The sequence below is a fragment of the Panthera uncia genome, chromosome C2, assembly GCF_023721935.1.
Source record: "Panthera uncia isolate 11264 chromosome C2, Puncia_PCG_1.0, whole genome shotgun sequence".
Classification (NCBI taxonomy): domain Eukaryota; kingdom Metazoa; phylum Chordata; class Mammalia; order Carnivora; family Felidae; genus Panthera; species Panthera uncia.
This window is the reverse complement of record NC_064810.1, coordinates 148810365-148833642: the sequence shown is the minus strand read 5'-3', so window position 1 is coordinate 148833642 and position 23278 is coordinate 148810365. Positions and strand designations below refer to the sequence as shown.

The following is a 23278-nucleotide window of genomic DNA, read 5'->3' as shown; positions in this document are numbered from 1 at the left end:
GCTTCGGATTCTGTGTCTCCCTCTCTCTCTGCCCCTCCACTGCTCTCTCTCTCTCTCTCTCTCTCTCTCAAAAATAAACATTAAAAAAATATTTTTAATAAGTAACAAAGCTAATCAGTATCAGTCTACATTTTGGATAGATTACAAGAGTTGAAGAAAAATTGAAAAGAGCCATAAAAACAGTTAGAAAACCAAAGGTGAATATTTAGTTACCTGATTGTAGGATTTGGGGATTCAGTTCCTACATGTAAGAGAAGAAGCCAAAAAAGGACAAGATTGGGAGTTCGGCCCCATAAAAATACTAAATGCCTACAAATCGAAAATGTCATTACAGAAATATAAGAAGCAAGTCACAAATTGGACTTAATATATAAAAACATAAGAAAAAATGACAATTTCCATTTGGAAAAGAGACAAAGGGAGAAATAGAGCCATCAATCTGAAAAAATATATAAGCTCACAAATGATTAAATAAATGAATATAAAACAATGAGATAACACCTTTACCCATCAAGCTGGAAACGAAAAATTATAAAAATACGAATGATGAGAACAGAGCAAACAGGCATTTTTATATCTTGCAATCCTGTTGCAAGGAGCGCCGAGCACAGCATTTCTGAAAGGTTATTTGACAATATATGTTTAATGCCTTAAATTCTAGAAACTTATCCTGAGAAAATAATCACAGATACAGAGAGAATTTCAAGAATGTTCACGATTGTTTCAGAAGAGCAAGAAATTTAGAAATGACCTAAATGTCCAAAAAAGAAGGGAATGATTAAGATAAATTACTATCTATCTATAATATGAGATGCAATTCAGCCCTGAAAATTCTCACAATAGAGATGATTTCATCACATGGGCTCAGTACTAATGGGCAAGGGGGGTGCTACAAAATTAAAAATATTCTGTCATCTCAACCATGTACAAGGAATACATATTTAGTGAGAAAGTAACTGACGAGGCTTACTCTAAAACTGTTATCATCTAGTGACCACCTTAGTGGCGATTAAATTTTTTTAGTCTTCTTTTATTTTCCACATTCACTAAACATCCCCTATAGATTACAGAATCAGAAAAAAAAAAATACACATCTGTTTATTACAATGCATGACGAAAAAAATCTCCCTAAAAAAACCCTGCCTCTTTCCCAACCAACTTGTTTCCAAGTAAGTTCACAAAATCTGCCGAGACTCGCGTGCTGGGAGCCAGGACACAAGTTTGCTGGAAAAGGAGAGTTCTTCTTTTTATCTTGGATTACAAGGTACACTTGAAGGGTTACTTAAATATGACTGTAGAGTCATAAATACTAATCCTAGTACGTGTTTTTCTGTTGGGGTTCAACAATGTCCTCTGTGTAAGGGGGTAGAATGGAGAATAAAAGCAGCGATTTAATAGAAACCAGCTATCCTCAATCTCTTTTCAGCCATATCTCCAAGAATCTTCTCCAGGTGGCTTTGTTCCCATGCAGATGATGCTTTGCACCACAATCTACATCAGCATTGTGTTCCTTCCAAGCCCTTTGGGGAAGACGTAAAACCACCAAATCAGAACAACCCCCATACTTATCTTTTTCTGCTGTTGGTTGAAGTTGTCGATAATAACACCGATGAAGAGATTCAGAGTAAAGAATGAGCCAAAGATGATAAAAGCCACGAAGAAAAGGTAGTTTTGTGGGTTCTCCTCAAACCCTGGCTGTAGTTCTTTCTGTTAGGGAGTTTTTTAAACAAGAAAAGAAAACAATTACCGGAGAAAATTAGAAGCCATCTTAACTACCTTATCTAAAAGACCACAGTATCTCTCGGCAGGAGCTTTAGCTCCCCAGCCTCCGCCAACCAGCCATGGCTCGTGCAGGGAAACCCTCTTTAAGCTTCCCCTTGAGGGGCTTAAGTGGTACCATGCAATGGGGTGGGCATGTGAAAAGAGGCGTAGGCTTTTTCTCCTAAGCAACAGAGAATCATGAAAGGGTTGTAAGATTGGGGAATGGCATGACCACATGTGTCCTTTGAGAAGGTCTCTAGAATGTCTATATGGACACATAACTGGAAGGAGCCAGACTGGAGATAAGGCCACTGGAGAAGGTGACTACCAACACTTGAACAGCTACATCCTTCATATAGAGCCCACTGTTGTATTTAGTCTGTGCTTGTGCCCTGTCACTCTCGAATTCCCAGTGCCTGGCGTACTTTGTGACACGTAGATTCTCAATACACCTTGGATGGATGGATGGATGGATGGATGGATGGATGGATGAGTGAATTAATAATCAAGCTCTAGAGCAGATGCAAAAATGGACCACAACTAAGTTCCCCCAACTCAAGGTGTGACCAAAAGCATCCAAAATCCCCTTTGTCCAAGTTCTTCACATTGTCATTGGCTTTATGCAGTTTGGGAACAGGTGACAGGAAGATTTCTCTTTTCTTTCTCCAGATGACATGCGAAGATATATCTATGAGTGTTGATAGCTCTGTCACTTGTTGAATGTTTTTATGATGTTTGTTATTTAATACCCACCACACAGACTAATGTAATGAAGGTAATATTTGAAAATATTTTTGTCTTTTGCCTTGAAGAGTACCTGGCCTTGGTCCCAATTGGCTTGAGATGTCCATTTGTTTGAACTAACGGTAGCCATTAGTACAAAAACTATATAATGGAAAGAATCATTGCTTGAGATGTCCATTTGTTTGAACTAAGGGTAGCCATTAGTACAAAAACTATATAATGGAAAGAATCACCACTCAGCATTTGACATTTAAAATAAGGTTATAATGCAGGCTAACCATCCTGCAAAGGGAGGTTCAACTAGGGAAAGTAAATGATAAAAGCTCACCTCTCTTGTACCCAGAAAAAGCAGTGGAGTGACAGAGAACATCAGAGTCATGAGATGTGTATCCTGATTCTCCCTCCACGGGTTTGGAGAGGGGACTTGGGATTCAGTAAATTGAAAGGAACACGAAGCGGGGAAAGAGGGTAGTTTTGCTCAACTTCTGTATTTTTCTAAAAGGAAGCTGCTGCTGGGAAGGCCTGGGATACATTGCGCAGGCAGGATGACTGAAGAGGTTAGAGTGGCATACTTGGACAGACAGAGTCTCTCAGACTTTTCAGTTTTCATGAGGCTGGGACATGGAGTTGATAGCCATGGGCCCGCCCTGACGGGCTTTTGGTAAGTGATGGGAGTAGCCTGCTGGGCCAGGGAGCCAAGTAGAGGACATGACAGAGAGTCAGTGTTTAAGGCCAGGAAGAGTTAAGGGGGGAGAAAGGCCCATGTTTTCACCGATATTTGAGACCCACAAGATTCTCTGTGACTATGCAGACAAGGGTATCGTCATGCTAGGTGCCAGCACATACCAGCTATAATGTCCCAGGACCAGCATCAGGATAGACATCCCTCCACCCACCGCCACCCACCTATCATTCGCTCAGGGAACATACGTGAGTCACACTTCCTGCAGACTTCTGCATCAGATTCCCTCCCCATCCCCCATCTCCACCTCAAGGCAAATGGATGCCTAAGGTAAACTAGGGTGAAGGTCATATACTCAAAAGACAAAAATTAAGCACATCAATACTTTAAAATCCTGCGTTTGTTATAATTTACTACTGTACCACTTCTCATACCCCCAGTGCTGCCTCTACCAGCTCACATGTATTGAACATCTACTATGTGCCAGGCATCAATTCTGCAGACTCTCAAACAGAACAACATGTGTGTGACGACAGGAAAAAAATAACGCTGACTCCATTCTTGATTCAACCATTTGCTTACTCCATGGCTTTGGGCAGCATTCTTCCCTTCTAATCCTCAGTTTTCCCTACTGGGAAATACAAATGGCCTAGATGGCTGAGTACCCTTCCAACTTTGGGAATCCATGATTTTACTTCTTACTTAACTAGAATTTAACAGGTGGCAATCGCCAGAAGCCCGTTTAGTCTCTGGAGAGACTGTAGCCATGGGAAGCCTCTCTTATCAGACGCAGTCCATCTGTAAGGTCTTCCCACAGCCCTTGGCTGGCACCCTTTGAAATCTGGCTTCTGCCTGTATACCCATTTGGAAAAGAAGTGAGAGAGGAAAATCAAGGCATTCTGTGATTCTGTTGCTTCTGGCTCCAAAGCATCCCAACTCCCCTTTGTCCAAGTTCTCCTCCGTGAAAGGTTGTTCCTTGGTCACTATGGAGAAACAGGAACGGGCTTTGGAGCAGAATGGAATGGAATGCTCAACAGAAGATGAGTGGAAACTTTTTTTTTTTGATCCCTATTTCATAGTGTTTGTCCCAAGGAAAACAGGGCAAGAACGCTAGCCAGTGGAACTACGACGTGGGAAGTTCTAGACCGTGTAGTGATGACATCCCTGATGTGACCCTGGCACTCTCTATAACATGGCAGAACACGAGCTCACCCCTCTGGAATCGACAGCTGCATACATGATATCCATCCAGCCCTTAAATGTTGCCTGTAACAAAAGCAGAGAAACATGAACACAGAGACTTGCCATCTGCAGATAAGTGCTGTAAAACAGCAAGCGAGGCCCAGTGGGCAGATGCGTCTAAGACGATGCCCCACCCTTCCAGGAAGGAATGGCCAGGTGAAAGAGAATTCCTTTCCTTTACAAAGGAATTCAGACTATGGGTGTCTTGTGGGGTTTTTTTTTCTTCTTCATTTATACAAAATAAAGAGTTTTTTTTTTTTTTTTTTTTTTTTTTTTTTAAGACATTCCTGCCTTAAAAATTTCTGGAGAAGCTGTGTTAAAGCTGCTGGAAAGAGCCTGGCCGAGGCTTCCCTCGTGCCTCATGTTTGTGCTGTTCAAGCCCTGGCAACCGTGGTTTGACCAGAGGACTGACTTCCAACCAAGAAGTGCTGCTTAGCAACTGAGTCTCCGCCCCTGTTTGGCTCTGGAGCGTAAGGCGCCATACGGGACAGGATGAGAGATGTACAGGGCCTTGCGTGGAGGTTGAGGCTCAGGAAACAAGAAAGTTGGAGACACTCGGTGGGGGGCAGTTCCAGAGGGCACTGGCTTCCACATGAGGAACTGGGAGTCGATTCTACCAGCTCAATGCAGTCACTGTGTTTTTCATTAACCCGAGAAACGATTTATGCTTCTTTAAAGGTTTCGCTCCTCAGGGTGAAAAATATACCAACGGCACTTACCACTTGCAAGAGGGCAAGGTAAGCCATTCCCACATTGTCAAAGTTGACCGGCGGGGTGACCCAAGAGAAATTTCCACTTTCGCATTGACTTTGGTTTGCGACGACGCTGTAATTTATAACTGAGTTTGTGTCTGATACATTAATGCATCTTCCAAATTTTCCAGAGAAGAAGTTTACTCCCAGGATACAAAATATGAGCCAGAAAATGAGGCAGACAAGCAAAACATTCAGAATGGCAGGTATAGCACCTATGAGAGCATTGACGACCACCTTAAAAAAGAAAACGGAAGAAAAACGTAACAGATGTGTAGGATTCACCACGCTCTGGATCTCAGGATGGGCCTGATGTGCAGGACTGGACCTCTTAGGGTCTGTCTTTACTTTCTACCCTCAAACTCCCAACCCCGCATCCTAGGACAAGCCCTGCTCTCGGCTCCCTATGGACCCGTTTCTCTTGTCACTGAGGATCACTTGAGAAGTGTCCTCTGATGACAGTGTCACAGACCTATGGGACACCTGCCCTAGGATTGAAGGAAAGCCGGAACCCATCTTGCCTACCACAGAATGCACGCCACATCCTAAATTTTTCATCTCTCGAATTCTAAACAGCGCGTTAGGTAGGAAGGAGTCCAGAAACAGCTTGACAATTTAAGGGAAGCCCAGCCCAAGAAGCACGATTGGGGTTTCCACCTCTCCCTGACAGCTGACCTTCCTCCCCTTTGCTCAAGAACGTACCTTCATTCCTTCAAACTGGGACAGTGCGCGCAGGGGCCTCAGTGCTCGTAGAGTCCTGAAGGACTTCAAGCTCTTTAGGTCGATGAGACTGGTCACAGAGACCTGGTGGGAAGAGAAGCGATAGGTAGTGTACCTGACTTGGCTCCCAGGGAAGCCAGTGGGGGGCTGGTAGCCCTCATTCCGAGAGGCAGACACAGGGTGTCCTCAGTGGATTATCCAGAAACAGAAGCCAGCCAGCCTTCTAGAAGTCGGAAGGCAAGTGAAGAGGCTATTTTTGCTCCAGTCTGCCAAAGCTACAACCCATGCAGGTGAGGGCAATGCACTTACATGATTTGTTTAATGAAAGACAAAGAAAAGTGAGAAACTGTTAAAGGAAACCAAAGGACATGACAATGATGTGTCACTTAGGGTCCTGAATTGGATCCTGGACTAGGGGGAGGTGAGGGAAGGTGACACAGGTGGATAGAAAGAATTAACCGTAAAGGACCTTATTGAAACGATTGACAAAATTAGAAAGTGTGTATGGATCTTACTACTGAGTCATGTTAAATTTCCTAACTTTGATAATTGTGCTGTGACCACGTGAGACAATTTCATTGTTCTCAGGAAACACACACTGGAATGTTTAGGGGTAACGAGGTGTGGTGCCTGCAACCTAATCTCAAGCAGTTTAGCAAGAAAAATGAAGCGAAAAGGACAAAGCAGATGGGGTGAAATGTTAACAACTGGTGAATCTGGGGAAAGAGTGTAAGGGGTTCTTTAGGTTGTTTCTTGCAACGTTTCCGTAACATCCTCAAATACCCGTTTCAATATCAAAATTAAAAGCTACAATGAAATAATAAATTGCTAGTATTTCCCCTCACTCAGTTAAATTTGGGGGGGGGGAATTCAATCCAATTTTCTCTCCCAACATACTTCTTCCCAATGAGTCAGGACTAAGGACTGGAAAGCTCTATAAACACACTAGATTGAAACTTAAATATAATGAGCTTAAGTTGCACACCACCATTTGCGGATTCCAGTCACTGTCATCGATTATGCAGAGGCTCAGCTTGCAAGACGGGTTGCCCAGCGGGACAGGAAGTGAGTTATCCTACAACTGACTGTGCTGACATTAGAGTTCACTATTATCTAAAACCATTCCCCACTAATCCTGTCAATCTCATCGTAGTAGTAAAATACTGGCAAATTCAGAGAAATTAAGTGAGTTGGTATGGCAGAATGACAAAATTTTTAGATGGGTAATTCAGCTTTTAAAAAATTATCGATTCAAAATGCTCTTATTTATAAAGGTTTCCTAAAATAGGCTGTTTGTTTGTAATGGCACTGCCCGTCGGGAGAGTTATTTCAGCAGCTTTTCCACAAATACTCCTTCTACCTGGTTCCTGGCGAGAGGGAAAAGAACAGCACAGCTTAACACTTCTTCTGGCTTTACCCAGTAGCTGTTATCATGCGTGGGGAAGAAGGGTCCCTAGAGGGACATTGTACACCTTTTCACCTGGAATCCGATCCCCAGTCTCCGTTCCACTAGATTCAGAAGCACTGATGAGACACGCAGACATAAAAACACCCGCATTCTTTCCCACTCCACAGTCTTCTGCTGCTTTTTATCTTATCTTTTTTTCCGATCTAACTTGCATTTATCAGTCTGCACCGTGTGAACAGTCACCATTTTGATACATACCTTTTTTCCTTGTGGTTTATTCTTTTAACTGTTGTAAAATATTACAGTATATAAATATTCATATTTTATGGATCCATTCCCCCTTGGTGAGTATCTAGGTTATTTCAACTTCTTTGCTGCTATGAACAACACACTGGACAGCTGTATGCATTTTTCCTGCCTACGTACTCAAGAATTTTCCTTACGTGTATAACTAGAAGTAGTATTTCTGGATAGTAAATTACAAATTGGGCTCATTTGTAATTTTACTTAATAGTGCAAAATTTTTCTGGGGCACCTGGGTGGCTTAGTTGGTTAAGTGTCTGACTTTTGATTTCAGCTCAGGTCATGATCCCAGGGTTACAGGATGGAGCCCCCCATCAGGCTCGGTGCTGAGTGTGGAGCCTGCTTGGGATTCTCTCTCTCCTTCTGTCCCTCTGTCCTGCTCTCTCTCTCTCTCAAAATAAACAAATAAACATTTTTTAAAAATACTGCAAAAATTTCCCTGAAATTTTATTACATTAGTAGCAGTGATTACAGATTCCATTTTCTTATATCTTTCTAAGTATTAGAGATTATCCAACTTTAAAATTTTTGTCAGTCTGACGAGTAACACAGTTTCTCATTTTAACATGTACTTCTGTGCTAATTGGTGATGTAGCTAGTATGTATTTCTTCATATATTTATTACAACTTGAGTTCCTTACGTGAATTACCTGTTTGCATCCTTCTCCCATTCTTACATTGGGTTGTCTTTCTCTTGTTGAGCTGTAGGGAGTTTTTTATACTATGGATAATAATTTTCTGTTATGTATATGGCAAATACTGTCTCCAGGCCCTAGCCTGTCTTTATAATTACAATTCTATTGAATAAAAAAACCAGAGGTTTTACATTTTGGGATAGTTGAATTCAATTATGTTCTTGTGGTTGTGTTTGTATTTGTCTTTTTACATACATTTTTTTTTAAGTCCGACCATTTATTTTGAGAGACAGAGTGCATGCAAGCAGGGGAGGGGAAGAGAGAGAGGGAGAGAAAATCCCAAGCAGGCTTCTTGCTGTCAGTGCAGAACCCAGTGCAGGTCTCCAACTCACAAACTGTGAGATCATTACCTGAGTCGAAATCCAGAGTTGGATGTTTAACCGACTGAGCCACCCAGGTGCCCCTCTATTTTTCTACTTCAAAATTATAAAGATCATTTTACACAATGCTGATTAACAAGCAGTGTAAAAGGATTATTCACAGACATTCTCTTATTTAATCTGCACAATAATTTTCTGAATTAAGTACATTTTATATCACCTACCATGTTACAGACAAGGAAACCCAAAGCCCAGAGGATTAACAACTTACTTCAAGTGGAATTGGCGTTCACACCCTGGCCTATGGGATGCCAAAGCTAATAACAGCAATAGTGGACCACACTTATCCAGTGCCTTGTCTGGGATTTATAAAGCATATAATTATAAGATTATTTCTTTCCTTGTTCTACTCATTTTTGTTCCGTTCATTTTGTTATCAAGGTTATACTTGTCTCATTAAGTAAAGTTTGTAAGCTTCCTCTCTTTTCTTATTCTTTGTAACAATTTGAATAAGGTTGGGGGTAACTGCCTATCTTAGTTCAGGCTGCTGTAACAGAATATCATAGCCTGGGTTGCTTATAAATAATGGAAATTTATTTCTCACAGTCTGGAGCTGGGAAGTCCAAGATCAAGGTGTCAGCAGAGTCACTGTCTGGTGAGAGGCCACATCCTGGCTCACATATTGCTTTCTTCTCCCTGTGTCTTCCTGTGACAGAAGGGGTGAGGAAGCTCTGTGGGGTTCTCTTTTATAGCAGCTGTAGTTCCATTCATGAGGGCTCTTCCCTCATAACCTCTGCTCGTAACCTAATAAACACCTCTAAATAGGAACACATTGAGGATTACGTTTCAACATATGAATTTTAGGGGATGCAAACATTCAGTATATAGCACTACTCCTTGAAAGTTTGATACAACTTGCCTGTAAGACCATCTCGGCCTGGTGCCTTTTTTTGACAGTGTGTATTGAACTACTGTTTTGGTATTTTAAATGGTTATTGTTAGATTTATGTTTTCTATTTTGTTTCTGGTCAAATTTTGGCACTTGGTAAAAAGTCTATACTCTCATTTTTATTAATGTGAAGATTTATGTCAAAAGAAGGAAGCACTTTGCTTAAGGTTGCACAGAAAAAGCACAGACAAGAGAGATTTAGGATCAGTTTCCTGAGTTGAGGTCAGTGGACCACAGGTCCCTAGAATGGAGATGCCAATCATTTGTCCACTGTCTATGGGTTCTTCACTATAATATAAGAAGACAATGGATTCAGAATGATTTGCACCCTGGGAACTGACAGGGTTGACAGACGTGGATATATTTATTTCCTTTTATCATTCCTGCTGGAGCTCCCATAGCACTGCTGCCTTTCTAAAATGCCTGAAACACATGGCTACTTGTGTCCACCAATCATTTTTTTATTTTTTATTTAAACTCTGGTTAGTTAACATACAGTGCAATACTGGTTTCAGGAGTAGAATTCAGTGATTCATCACTTACATACAACACCCAGTGCTCATCCCAACAAGTCCCCTCCTTAATGCCCACCACCCATCTAGCCCATCTCCCTACCCACCTCCCCTCCAGCAACACTCAGTATGTTCTTTATTGTTAAGAGTCTCTTACGGTTTATTTCCCTCTTTCCCTTTTACCCCCTTCCCATGTTTATCTGTTTCTTAAATCCCACGTATGAGTAAAACCATATGGCTTTTGTCTTTCTCAGTGTGACTTATCTCGCTTAGCATAATACACTCTGGTTCTATCTACATTGTTTCAAATGGCAAGATTTCATTCTTTTTGATGGATGAGTAATAGTCCACTATGTACATATATACCACATCTTCTTTATCCATTCATGAGTCGATGGACGCTTGGGTGTGTCCACCAACATTAGCAACATTATGGTTCTCTAAATAGGTATGCTGACTACGTGGGTTATGCACGTATGGTGTCTGCTTCTTTAAATAGCAGGGACAAAGTCTAACTAGTTAGCTCATGGTAGAAAGGATATCAATGTTAAAATCAAGGGCTTTAGAGTGAAGCTTACTGGGTTTTTGAGTTTCACCTCCACCATTTCTAGCCAATCTTTGACACGTTTCTTAACTTCTCTATGACTTAGTTTCTTCCTGCGTATATGAGAAAAGTAATAGTGCCTACCATACTGAGTGGTTGTGATAGCTAAAAGAGAGAATGCATATGAAGCATATGGCAGAATACCTGGTACAGACAAGGCATTTGATAAGTGTGATCTACTATTATTAGCTTTAGGATCGCACAGACCAAGGTGTGAGTCCCAGTTTCATCTGAAGCAAGTTGCTAACCACCTGAGCTTCAAATTTCTTTGTCCGTAATCTGGTAGGTGATGTATAACTCTGCTTAAGCCAGAGCATTGATGTGCAGATTAAATGAAAGAATGTTCTTATGTTGCTTGGCAATCAAAAGGGAGACCAGCTTAGTCTACTGGCTTCTGACCTGCTTTGAGAAGTCTTCAGAGAAAATAGAAAGTTGGAAGGAGAAGGGTAGGACACTCGATATTATTCTAGGCATACATCAGACATCAGCAGGGCTTATGGAGAGAACTGGATGAGTCATCATGGAAAGGGCTGGGGTGGTGAGAATATGAAGTGCAGTGTGAAGAATGTGACCCAGAACAGACGGGACTGCTGATGGGTAGATGACGACTATTTGCAAGTACTGTGAAGAAAAATATTTTGGAGAGGCACCCATATAAGGCACACAGGAAAGGCAGCTCCCGTATGATACCCACCCCTCCCCTCCCCCCAACCCTTGCCCGCATGGCACACAGAGATGGTAAACTTACAATTACAATGATGAAGTCAAGCCAGCACCAGACACTGGTGAAATACTTCCCAAATCCAAAGGCTACCCATTTTAGACCCATCTCCAGGATAAAAATGTAGGTGAAAATATGGTCAGTACAATTAAGTAATGCTTGGATATTGGGTCGTTTCTCAAGGTGAATATCTTCAAATACCTGAAATGATAAAGCATAGCCATGGGCCAGGTTGAATATTTGCACAGAACTGCTTGAGGACTTTACTTTTTAATTTTTCTTCCTTATTTGAATAAACTAGTATCTGTTTTGGTGACAAGGTTTTGCTCAAAAGGTATTAAGGATGAAATGTCTCAGTGGAATCAACTCCTTGAGTAAGTAAAACCACAAGAAGGAAGATCCTATTTCTAGACTTGCATTGCCACAAGAGCTCCCTAGATTCTCATCACTGACCCCTGAAATGTGAAAACATCTTCCTAACAGATCACCACACAATTTCCTGATCTTCCTGACCCTTCCAACTCTTGTCAACAATATCTTGCCAATGTTTCCAGAACCACTCAGTGAAATATTCCATCTCTCTCATCCTCCTAGTTACTTTAGTAGCCCTATTCAGTGGCTCTCCATTGCCTGTAACACCTTAGGTCCAAACACCTTAGCTCCCACTCTAAATCCTGCCAACCCTGATGCCAACAACCTACCACAAACAGCCTTACCACTTACCCCTGTGCTCATGATGGATGTGCTCATTTTTATGCGTACCAACACATGCAAAAGTTGAGGAAGCTCTGGGCTAGTGTAAATTACTTTGAACGTGAAACATTCGTTCAGTGTGATCATGAAAATGAGACGCCTTAGCTTCTGAAGAGACACTTTTTCATGCTGCATGCAAGCATTTCCCTCATTCAAAGTGCATATGTGATTCTTCGGGGTCTATATAACTAGGGTAAAAACTGAGAATGAAAAAAAAGAAGATAAGGGGACCTAGTGCTGAACCTGTCAAGACATCTGGGCAAACACTGAAGGCAAGAAAGAAATCGGTCCTGCTGTTGAGTACGAAGGTAAGCCCACGGCCCCATGGCCCTAGGGAACAATAATGCAAAAGAATAAAACAGTCTGACTTTCAACTCCTAGGTGGGCTTTGACTGGAGAAGACCCTCCACTTCCTCCTGTCCCCTGTCATCTCCTCATCATTTTTGAAGTCTCAGTTTGGCTGATATTTTCCATAGGAAACTGTCCTTCTTCCACCAAGAATGAGTTAGATGCCCATTCTACATGGCCCCATGTCATCCACTGCTTCTCTGAGTGTATCACTATGGTCCTGGTCTATAATTCTTGGACCCCATCTGTCTTCCCTACTAGACTCCCTGCTCCTGGAAGTCAGGGACTTATCTGTGTGTTTGCCTCTTAAAGACAGACAAATGGGAATGGTGTGGAAGCTCAGTTCCTCTGTCATTTTGGAAGCTGAGCAGCAAGCTGGCTCAGCAGATCTGTTTGCTCTGCAGAAGAGTAGGCCAATATTAGCAACCGAGCTTTGGAGGCTCCCACATTATAATGAGGACATTTCCTTGTCCAGGAAGCTCCCATTATTACACAGTTGTCCAGACCAGAGCTTCCCAAACTCTCATGAGTCCTGAAGCATCTAGGTTCTGATTTCAGCAGGCCTGGGGTGGGCCCAAGACTGCATTTCTAACAAGTTTCCAAGTGATACTAAGGCTGCTGGTCCACACAGCACAGACAGTGGCAAGAGACCAGATGTTTCCTGTCTTCCTTTCTCTACAGATACGTTAAGTGGAACTAGACCCGAGTCCCTCTCCTATAACCCTCAACATTGTGTGTTCAGTCTTGCTTTGTCCAACCTACACTTCTCTTAACATAACAAAGATGAGAACTAGAAGGAGGGTACCATGTCTCCCTGGCCTTCTGACAACACCGTGCTTTCCCACTGAGTAACACAGGGTTTGGTAGACACCAATTATCATCGTGGAATAAATGAAGAGCCCCATTACTTGAATAAGGTAAATAGCCAGTGAAAATGTAAGCCCAGAAGACTTCAGGGGATCCTAGACCAAGGGTTCGCAACAAAAAGTAGGAGAGTTCTCTGATACGGTTTAGAAAAATTTACTTCTCTTTTTCTTGAGAAATAATTTGTACTGCAAGTAGATAATTGGAGATGGGTGCTGATCATAGGGTCTGGGGGGCCCCAGCGTGCACTCATCTGCTTTCACCTGGAGATCACACAAAGTAAAGCACTAGCCAGGAAAGCAGTGGTGACAAAGCAAGACATTTCCTTGTCCCTTCCAATGGCTAGTGACTTAATGTTCTGTGACCCCAAATCAATAAGGGAGAACCTAAGGTTCCATTCACTTACATACCAAATAGTAAGAGAGTTTAGTTATATATTATGTCCATTTTAAGGGAAAACACAAGATAGAAGGGGACGAAGGGAAAGAGAGAGAGAAACATGTAGGTAGTAAGGAAGAAGATACTATCACTCAAGGGTGGGGGGCAAAGAGAAGGCAAGGACCAAAAGGTGAGGAGAGAGAGCAGGAAGGATATATGCTATGGAGGCCAATGGATTTGGAGTTATTTCCAAACCTCACTGGGACACACCTGACACCTCAATCTAGAAGGATCTGCCATGTACATAAAGCATTATCTCTTTGTTTCTCCTCCCAAGGGAACATGAGTGGTGGAAAATACCAAGACAACATATTATATCCTCATCTGGTCCCTGTAGCCTTTCCCTCTTAATGTTTTACCTTTTGGAGAGCAGCTCTATGTTCTTCTGGAAAAGAGAGATAGAAACATTGCTGTCCAGAGGAAGAAATATGTAGGATACAGTGAAAATGTCTAGAAATTGTCCAAGAATGAGGGACAGGCCTGGGGTCAAGGGCAGGCTCCAGTAGCCACTTTTTTTTTTTTTTTTTTTTTTTTTTTTTTTTTTTTTTTATTTTTGGGGCAGGGAGAGACAGAGCATGAAAGGGGGGGGGGCAGAGAGAGAGGGAGACACAGAATCGGAAACAGGCTCCAGGCTCCGAGCCATCAGCCCAGAGCCTGACGCGGGGCTCGAACTCACTGACCGCGAGATCGTGACCTGGCTGAAGTCGGACGCTTAACCGACTGCGCCACCCAGGCGCCCCAGCCACTTTAAAGTGCTGATTTGAATCACGCTTCCCCACAGGTAAAGTGTCTTTGGCTTGGGGACTTGCCAGTTGGAGCATGACTCTAGAAGTTGTGTAAAATCTTGCCCTTGAGGGGACCCAGCAGCAGAGATCCCGCTTCTGCCTTGTCTCCCCACATTCACAGTCCCATGTCAGAATGTAGCCCAGCTGCCTTGATCCCCAATGTCCCCACAAGACCGTGATAATTTACCAGTGCCCCACTGCTCAGCAGAATCACAAAGATAACAAAGCTCTCAAACCAACTGTGTTTCACTATTTGGTAGCAGGTTTTCCGCAGGTTCCACCAAATGATCCAGTGGGACTTTCTCTTGTCCGTGGCACAGCATGGGAAGCAGTGACCCAGGCCTGCAAGAAATAAGCAGTAGCATTATCATTAGTGCCTGCCTTGAACTGTATTAATAATCCTAACTCTTCATCCCTGCCTTTATGTTTATCCCTTACCTTTGCAATTTTTCCCACTGAAGAAAGAGGTGAAGTCGCTTTCCAACCCCTCAGTTCTGGGCTTGGCCATATGACTTGATTTGGCCAATAGAGCAGAGTGAAAGTCACACATGCCAGGTCCGAGCTTCGGCCTTAACAGGCCGTGCATGTTTCCACTTGCTCTCCAGGACCATTTTCATAAGAAAGGAATATTTGGGTCAGCCCACTGGTTTCAGGAGAAGGAGGATGGACATGTGGTACAGAACCAAGTGGCCCAGGTAAGCCCAGGCTAGGTTGGCCAGCTCCCAGTCATTACCACTCATATGAATAAAGCCAGCCAAAATCAGCAGAGATACCCAGCCTAGATGAGTGGAATCATGTAGATGCATGTTTACTCTTGTGTGCCACTGGGGCTGCATGGCTGTTTGTTATACTGCAATTTCTTTTGGCACTAGTAAGCTGTGTCCTAAGGACTGAGGGGAATGAGGTAAGGAGGGACACAGGCTCTGTGAACCACCCAAACCACACAGGGGAGAATCTGATCCACTGTCGAGGTGCTTACACATAGCTGGACGTTTGACTTCAACACACACGAGCCCTCGGCATGAATCACGTCATCCTTCTCCCCTTGTCTCCTCCGCCCATCCTCCAAGTCCTGTGGATGCTAATTTCACAGTGATCACAACATTCCACTCCCTTCCTCATCATCTTCCTAAGCAACCGTGAGGTCTCCTCAGTCTGCCCCTGCCATCCTCCATTGTTTAGAACACCAATAGGTCAATCTCCCTGAAAGGTTATTTCTTCTTTTATGCCACCCCTCCCTTCTTGAAACCAACCTTTCTTCTCCAACTCCACTGTTGACAACCTGTGCATACCTCAAAGACCAGTCCAAATGTAAGTCAGGAGAACAGTGATCTATTCCTAGCCTGACTTCTGACCCCGTGGGAAGTTGGGGGGCCGTCAAATCACCTGGAATATGTTTGAAACCATTCTTGGTGTCTTGTCTGAGACCGGTCTAGTGTCAAACTTATGGAGAAATTTTTAATTTTTAGATTCATTCATTCACTTAAGTCTCTATCTATCTATCTATCTATCTATCTATCTATCTATCTATCATCTATCTATGTTGAGCCCATAATCTAGGAAAGATTCCATTCTCACCCTAGAGATACAATATTAAGTCACTGCCTATGTTTTTAAGGACCTCACAAGAGAGACAGACACAAATAAATTCCCCACATGAATATAGGAAATAATAAAGGCACATAGGAACGAACTACTGTAACTACTCAAGGAATCAAGAGAGACTGCATTTACTGATTGCTTATTATGTGCCAGATACTCTTCTAGGTGATTTACATTCACTCATTTAATACTAACAATAACCCTTTGCAGTAGATACTAGTATTATAGCCATCTTATAAATGAGGCACAGAGTGGCTAAGTAAATTAAGTCACACAGCTAGTAAGTGGAGAGGCCAAAATTAAGCTCAGGCAGTCTGGCTCCAGAGCCAAAGGTCCTAACTACAATGCTATCTTTCTTTCAGAGAAAAATCTTGAGGGATGGCAGGGCTCCATTCAACCCTGGTCAGGTTCCCTTTTCTACCACCTCGTCTATGTCCTGACAATCGATGTACTGGGGGTTAGAGAAAGTGGAAGACATATTGGCCCAGCGGGCTCTCTAGGAAAGTTTTCTAGAGTTTCTACCCTAGTGGTTAGGTTATATAAGTTGAGCCCACCTAAATCAAGAATTTCCTGAAATCTCCTTTGCCTGGATCTGATAATGGCCCCAAGAATTGATAGATGCCCTCCCTTCACTTTTGTCTCCAGTAGAAGTAGAAAGAAGGCATCTACAGAGCTTCCAAGAATAACAGAATTTCCTCCAAATGTTCTGCGAACTGGATGCAGGAATACTGCCACTTACCTTTGGGAAAACATCTCTCTGGTTCTTTTTTGGGAACCATTTCCGGTATCCTTGCAAAAGGATCCTGTGGATCAATGGTGCTACATTCTGAGAAAACACTGGTAGTATCAGACTTCTGCACATGAGAACAAAGGAAAAAGGGAATCATTTACCAAGACTGTCTCTCACCATGGTAGCACCTAATACCTTAGTGTGTGACATTTTAGGAATAAGGCTAGCTAGACAAAGATTCCAGGTATAGGGGTTTCTAGAAAATGTCCCTCTCATTGGGTGTTTTTAAAAAGTGCTCTGAGTAGCCCTGACATTAGGAGAGAATTTCCTAACTACTCTCCCTTGGCTGAAAAAAGACAAGGTATATGAAGATACAGTGTCTCAACATTCCCCCCTCTACAAATCATACCTCTGATACACTACCTAACTCCAAATAGGGAAGCTGGGTGATGAGGTGAAGGCTACTTTACTGAGACTAATTTTCAGCTCTCTCAATCCCTAGAAGAGTAGGCCTATGTTAGTGGCTCTCATTGATTTTTGTCTTCCAGGATACATTTTGACAATGTCTAGAGACACTTTTGATTTCACAACTGGGGGATACTATTTGCATCTAGTGGGTAGATGCCACGAATGTTGCCAAACATCCTACAGTAGACAGAAGAACCTACCACCATGAGGAATTATCGTGCCCCAAATGTCTTAGTGGAGAGGTTAAGAAACCCTGGCCTACACCTTTGCTTAAGATCGGACTCTGGCAATTGGTTCCGCATTAGTCTTGATAGCCATAGTGACTGTCTTGGAGAATGTGTATGGATAAGCCACAGGTTCCTCTTGGGAGCACCCTGGGAAAATTACCTTTCGGGGGTTCTGTGCTGACAGATAAATGTCACCTTCAGAGAACACATCGATTTCCACACTTTGAGCTCCTGGGCTGGTAGACGTCTTGGTCTCCTGAGGGAGTTCATAGGCCTGACACAGAGGAGGCCAATTAAGTACAATTAATATTTCTCCTGGACAGCTCACTTGAGATAAAACAACTTTGAATTATGATGTTTTACTCCTTTTCTTTTCACTTTTTAAAACTCTCCTGGAGAAACTCCACACAAAATAATTCTGGGAAAGCTACCATAGGAAACAGGTAATGAAACTTATCCAAAAGTCATTTAAGCAAAACTATATGGTTTTGGTACAAAATTCACCAAATAATTCAGAAGGGAATGACTAAATAATAAATTATTTAAAAAGTGGTACTGGTATAATTATCCCTGAAAAAAAATAATATAATACAGAATGCAGTAAAAATAAAATCCATAATGATTTGATGTACTAATATAAAAATAGATGAGTAGAAAATGTTAGAAGAATAATTTGGAAAATAATTTTTTTTATTCTTTGGGGTACAGAGGGTTGGCTTAGTGAAATAGAAAAGGGCATAAAGAGACAAATGAAGATGTATTACTACAGAAAAATAAAAAGTAAATTTTGTGTGACAACCTGTGGGTATATTCAAGAAAGATGTACAAAATCATGCAGGTATATGTGATTACACCTGCAGGTATAATCAAGAAGGATGTCACAGTGTATGTAAATATTCCTGTGGCTCTGACACTCTAAGGTCATAATTTAAGAACACTTCTCCCATTCGAACACATGCATGGACACATTACACACACACACACACACACACACACACACACACACACACATGAAACACAGGTAAATGTATCTATGGACCAGATACAGAACAGAAATATGAAGTAGTAACAATTTAAAGTGTGTAGCAGAGAGGGGCGCCTGGGGGGGTTCAGTCGGTTGGGTGTCTGACTTCGGCTCAGGACATGATCTCATGGTTTGTGAGTTCGAGCCCCGCGTCGGGCTCCGTGCTGACAGCTCGGAGCCTGGAGCCTGCTTCAGATTCTGCGTCTCCTCCTCTCTCTTCCACTCCAATGCTCATGCTCTGTCTCTCTCTGTCTCTCAGTCATAAATAAACATTAAAAAAAAATTAAAGTGTGTAGCAGAGAATGATAACTAAAAGTGCCCCATATGAGGAAGGGAACCACAGCTATGTCCAAAGCTTGAAACTGTGGACTGGGTTGAAGTTCTTGCACGTAAGAGAGAAGGCCAAAACAAGTTGTTGTCAATGCTTGGAATTACAATTATACACAGCTGCCTATCTAGGGAGGCAGAAGGAAGGAAGGCCTCAGCAATAAGACCTGAGTAAACGTACCCACTGGATCTGAAATACGCCTAGTGTCACTATTAGACAGGAAGCTCAAGTTGGCAATTTAAGACTTGGTTCTGCGCTGCTTGCCCCAGAAGTATCTATTAAAGACATCACAGAACTTAGACTGCAGAGGGAGTGACAGATCCTCTCACTAAAGATGAAATTTTAAACGAAGACTCCGAAATACAGGAGGAGACAAACAAATCAGTAGCCCTGTAAATTAACTACTAGGAGGTGGATTTACCTGAGAAAAAAACGAAATCATATAATAATCTGGAAGGGTCATCAAAATGAGTAAGTTTAGGATTTAATCAAAAGTATACAGAGTTTCACTTCCTGAATGGCAATGTAAGGAGCTCTGTGGACGTGTTCTCCAGAGAAATGAGCCTCAGTGGGGAAAAATATTTTTAAGAAATCACTTAGAGTCTCTGGAAATTGTCCTCAGGGCATACAGCCAAGGAAGAAACACTTATTCAAAAAAATCTTCAGAATTCAGTAACAGCAGCAGGAGTCCATGGCAATTGAGCCATGATTTCCCCTCTCCCTCTCACCTTCCAGCTCAGTTTGATGGAAGCCTTACTTGAGGCGGCTGCGAGGAAGATGAGGTTCCCTCTACCCTCAGCCCCCAAGGAAGCGAGATGTATCTTATCAGGAGGTGGAGATCACTAGCTTTTCTTATCCTCTACAATGCAGAGTTGACGAGGCCACGTTCCTGGCGAATGCGGCCAAGGATTTGGGCTCTCTTTTTCAAACCAGTCTCCTAGGACAGAGACTATGCCAGGCTCCCCAGCTTGAGAATACTGGAATCCTGATAAGCCTTATGCCAGCTAGTTTGGAGGGAAGAGCTTCCCTCTTTTGACAAGAGGGAAGCTGAGAAGATGTGAGACTACTGCCCCTCCAAGCACTTGCATTAGTAGCTAAGGGCTTTTGCCTATGGTAGGAGGCATTCCAGAAGAAACAAGAACTTTGAAGCTCTCCACAAAAGAACCGACTTTATCCGACACAATGTGAGGGAGTCCAAGCCTAAGGGTATTCTTGAAAACAACGGAGATTTTGATGGTAAGCAAGGAAGAAGAGACTGGTAGCTCTTCATGAAAAGCAACAAACTCTAACTGATTTGGATGTAAATCTTAAAAATAAATAAATTAATTAAAAAACAGCAACAAACTAAACCACAGGTCAGCAAGTTCACCACAGAGAACCGAGGAAAGAGACAACTGAGAAGACTCTCCCTGGGTTGGGGGCGGAGGGGAGGGACCCGAGTGGCTCAGTCAGTTGAACATCTGACCTTGGCTCAGGTCATGATCTGACAGCTCGTGGTTGGTTCAAGTCCTGCATCAGGCTCTGTGCTGACAGCTCAGAGCCTGGAGCCTGCTTCAGATTCTGGGTCTCCCTCTCTCTCTGCCCCTTCCCTGCTCATGCTCTCTCTCTGTCTCTCAAAAATGAATAAACCTTAAAAAAAATATTTTTTAAAAACCAATAAAAATTCTAGAGTTGAAATGTGTAATAACAGAAATGAAAAACTCACTAAGTTGAGCAACAGTACATCTAAACTGGCAGAAGAAAGAATCAGTGGCCTTGAAGAGGGATCAGTACAGATTGTGCAATCCAAAGAGCACAGGAAAGAAAGAAGAGAGAAAACCTAAAGGAAACTCAGAGGAATGTAGGACACTATTAAGCACACCAACTATAAAGAAAGGAGAGAGAAAAAGGAGCAGAATAATGGCTGAAGACTTTCCAATTTTGACCAAAAATATTAATCGACACCTTTAAGAAGCTCAGAAAACTCAAAATAGGATAAACACAAAGGGATCCAAACATAGATATACCATAGTAAAAATGCTGAAAGCCAAGGACAGAGGAAATATTGAAAATAGCAAGAAAGAAGCCATTCATCATGTACCATGGGATTCCAACAAAATTAACAGCTGACTTCTTATTAGAAACAATGGAGACTAGAAAGCAGTGGAATGATATGCCGTGAGTGCTGAAATTAAAAAGCAAATGTGAACCAAGATTTTATTATCCAGCAAAACTATCTTTCAAAAATGAAGGTGAAATAAAGACATTCCCAGATTAACAAAAAGGAAATTCTTGGCGAGCTGACCCACCTTACAAAAAAATGCTGAAAAAGATCTTTCAGGCTGAAAGTAAGTGATCCTAAATGATAGTAAAAGTACACACAAGAGAGCAAAGAGCGGAGGTAAAGGTAAGTCTGTAATTATAAAAGATGAGAAAAATGCGTATTTCTTTTCTTCCCTTCTGATTTCAAAAGAAATCGTCTGAAACAGTTTAAAATTAACGTATTTTTGGACATGTAACATATAAAAATAAAATATATGTGATAATAATAATACCAAAGAGGCAACCAGGAGCAAAGTTTTATTGTAGTAAGGATATGACACCTGAAGGTAACTCACATTCACAGAAACAAATGAAGAGAGCTAGAAATGATAAATGAGAAAATTAATAAACTCTATAAATAGATACTTGTTTTCCTTCTTTTCTCAGCTTCACTAGTAAACATATAATTATATAAAGCAACGATAAAAATGTATTGTTGTGTTTTTAACATATATGAATGCAATATGTATAATAAAAATACTACAAAAATGTGGGAGAGGGAACAGAGCTACACATGAGTCATGTTTCTGTATCTCATTAGAACTAAGTTAACTTATCAGACATCAATTCTGAAGAAGTTAGATGTATGTGGCAGCTCCTAGAGCGATCAATGAGGAAGTAACTCAAAAAATGATGTGAAAGTCATTAAAGGAATTAAGATGTTCTATTAGAAAATACATGGGGCGCCTGGGTGGCTCAGTCGGTTAAGCTGACTTCGGCCCAGGTCATGATCTCGCCGTCTGTGAGTTCGAGCCCTGCGTCGGGCTCTGTGCTGACAGCTTAGAGCCTGGAGCCTGTTTCAGATTCTGTGTCTCCCTCTCTCTGACCCTCCCCCGTTCATGCTTTGTCTCTCTCTGTCTCAAAAATAAATAAACGCTAAAAAAAAAAAAAAAAAAAAAAAAAAAAAAAAAAAAAAAAAAAAAAAACAAAAAAACTTAAATAATGCAAAATAAGGCAATAAAGGAGGAAAAGAGGAATAAAAACACATGGAACTTATAAAAACAAAAAGTAAAATATTAGTAGATAAACTGGATCAATAATAATGTTAAATGTGAATGGGTCAAACAATCTAATAAAAAAGGTAGAAAATGTTAGACTGGATAAGAAAACCAGATCCAATTATGTACTGTCTACAGAAGAGACATTTTAGATTCAAAGATACAAACAGTTTGAAAGTAAAAGAATGGAAAAAGCTATCATACAAGCAGAAGCCAGAATAAAGCTGTAATAACTATATTAATATCATACAAAACAGACTTTGAAACAAAAAAATTTACTAGACATAAAGAGGGACATTTTATAATGACGACAAATCACTGCATCAGAAAGATATAACGTTTATAAACATGTATGCACCTAACAGAAGAGCCACAAAATATATGAGGCAAAAACTGACAGAATTGAAGGGAGGAATAGACACTTCAATAATAATAGTTGGAGACTTCAATAACCCATTTTCAAAAATGAATATAACAACTAAGTAGAAGATAGAAATAGAAGACTCGAACAACATGACCTAGCCATTATACTGAAAAGACACCTGTGGAACCCTCAACTCCAAACAGCATAATATACATTCTTCTCCCATGCACACAGAACACTTCCAGGATAGACAATATGCTAGGCCATAAAACAAGCCTCAATAAATTTAAACGTATTGAAATTGTACAGACTGTGTTCTCTGATCATAATGAAATAAAATTGGAAGAACAAAAAGACACTTGAAAAATCACAACTATGTGGAAATTAAACAAAACATTCCTAAACAACCAATTTGACTTGTAGTCAAATGAAAACATCACAAAAGATATTAGACTTTAAGGCTTAAAGTATAAAAGACTTTAAGATAAATGGAAATAAAAATATTATATGCCAAAACTTGTTGGATACATGCAGCTAAAGTAGCACTTAGAGGGAAATTTATAGCTATAAATACCTACAATTAAAAACCATCTCAAATCAATAACCTAACCTTCCACCTGAAGGCACTGGGAGAG

General features: G+C 41.4%; 1 protein-coding gene across 1 annotated transcript in view; it reads right to left on the bottom strand.

Moving 5' to 3' along the window:
• SCN11A (sodium voltage-gated channel alpha subunit 11) overlaps positions 1–23278 on the bottom strand; it is an 86073-nt gene that overhangs the window by 16065 nt on the left and 46730 nt on the right. The window contains exons 16-23 of the mRNA XM_049628990.1: positions 17789–17902; positions 16943–17057; positions 14789–14943; positions 11441–11614; positions 5884–5985; positions 5149–5418; positions 4400–4453; positions 1566–1707 (exon numbers count right to left, since the gene is read on the bottom strand). Of these exons, the coding sequence (XP_049484947.1) occupies positions 1566–1707; positions 4400–4453; positions 5149–5418; positions 5884–5985; positions 11441–11614; positions 14789–14943; positions 16943–17057; positions 17789–17902 (1126 nt within the window). The remainder of the gene's footprint in view (positions 1–1565; positions 1708–4399; positions 4454–5148; positions 5419–5883; positions 5986–11440; positions 11615–14788; positions 14944–16942; positions 17058–17788; positions 17903–23278) is intronic.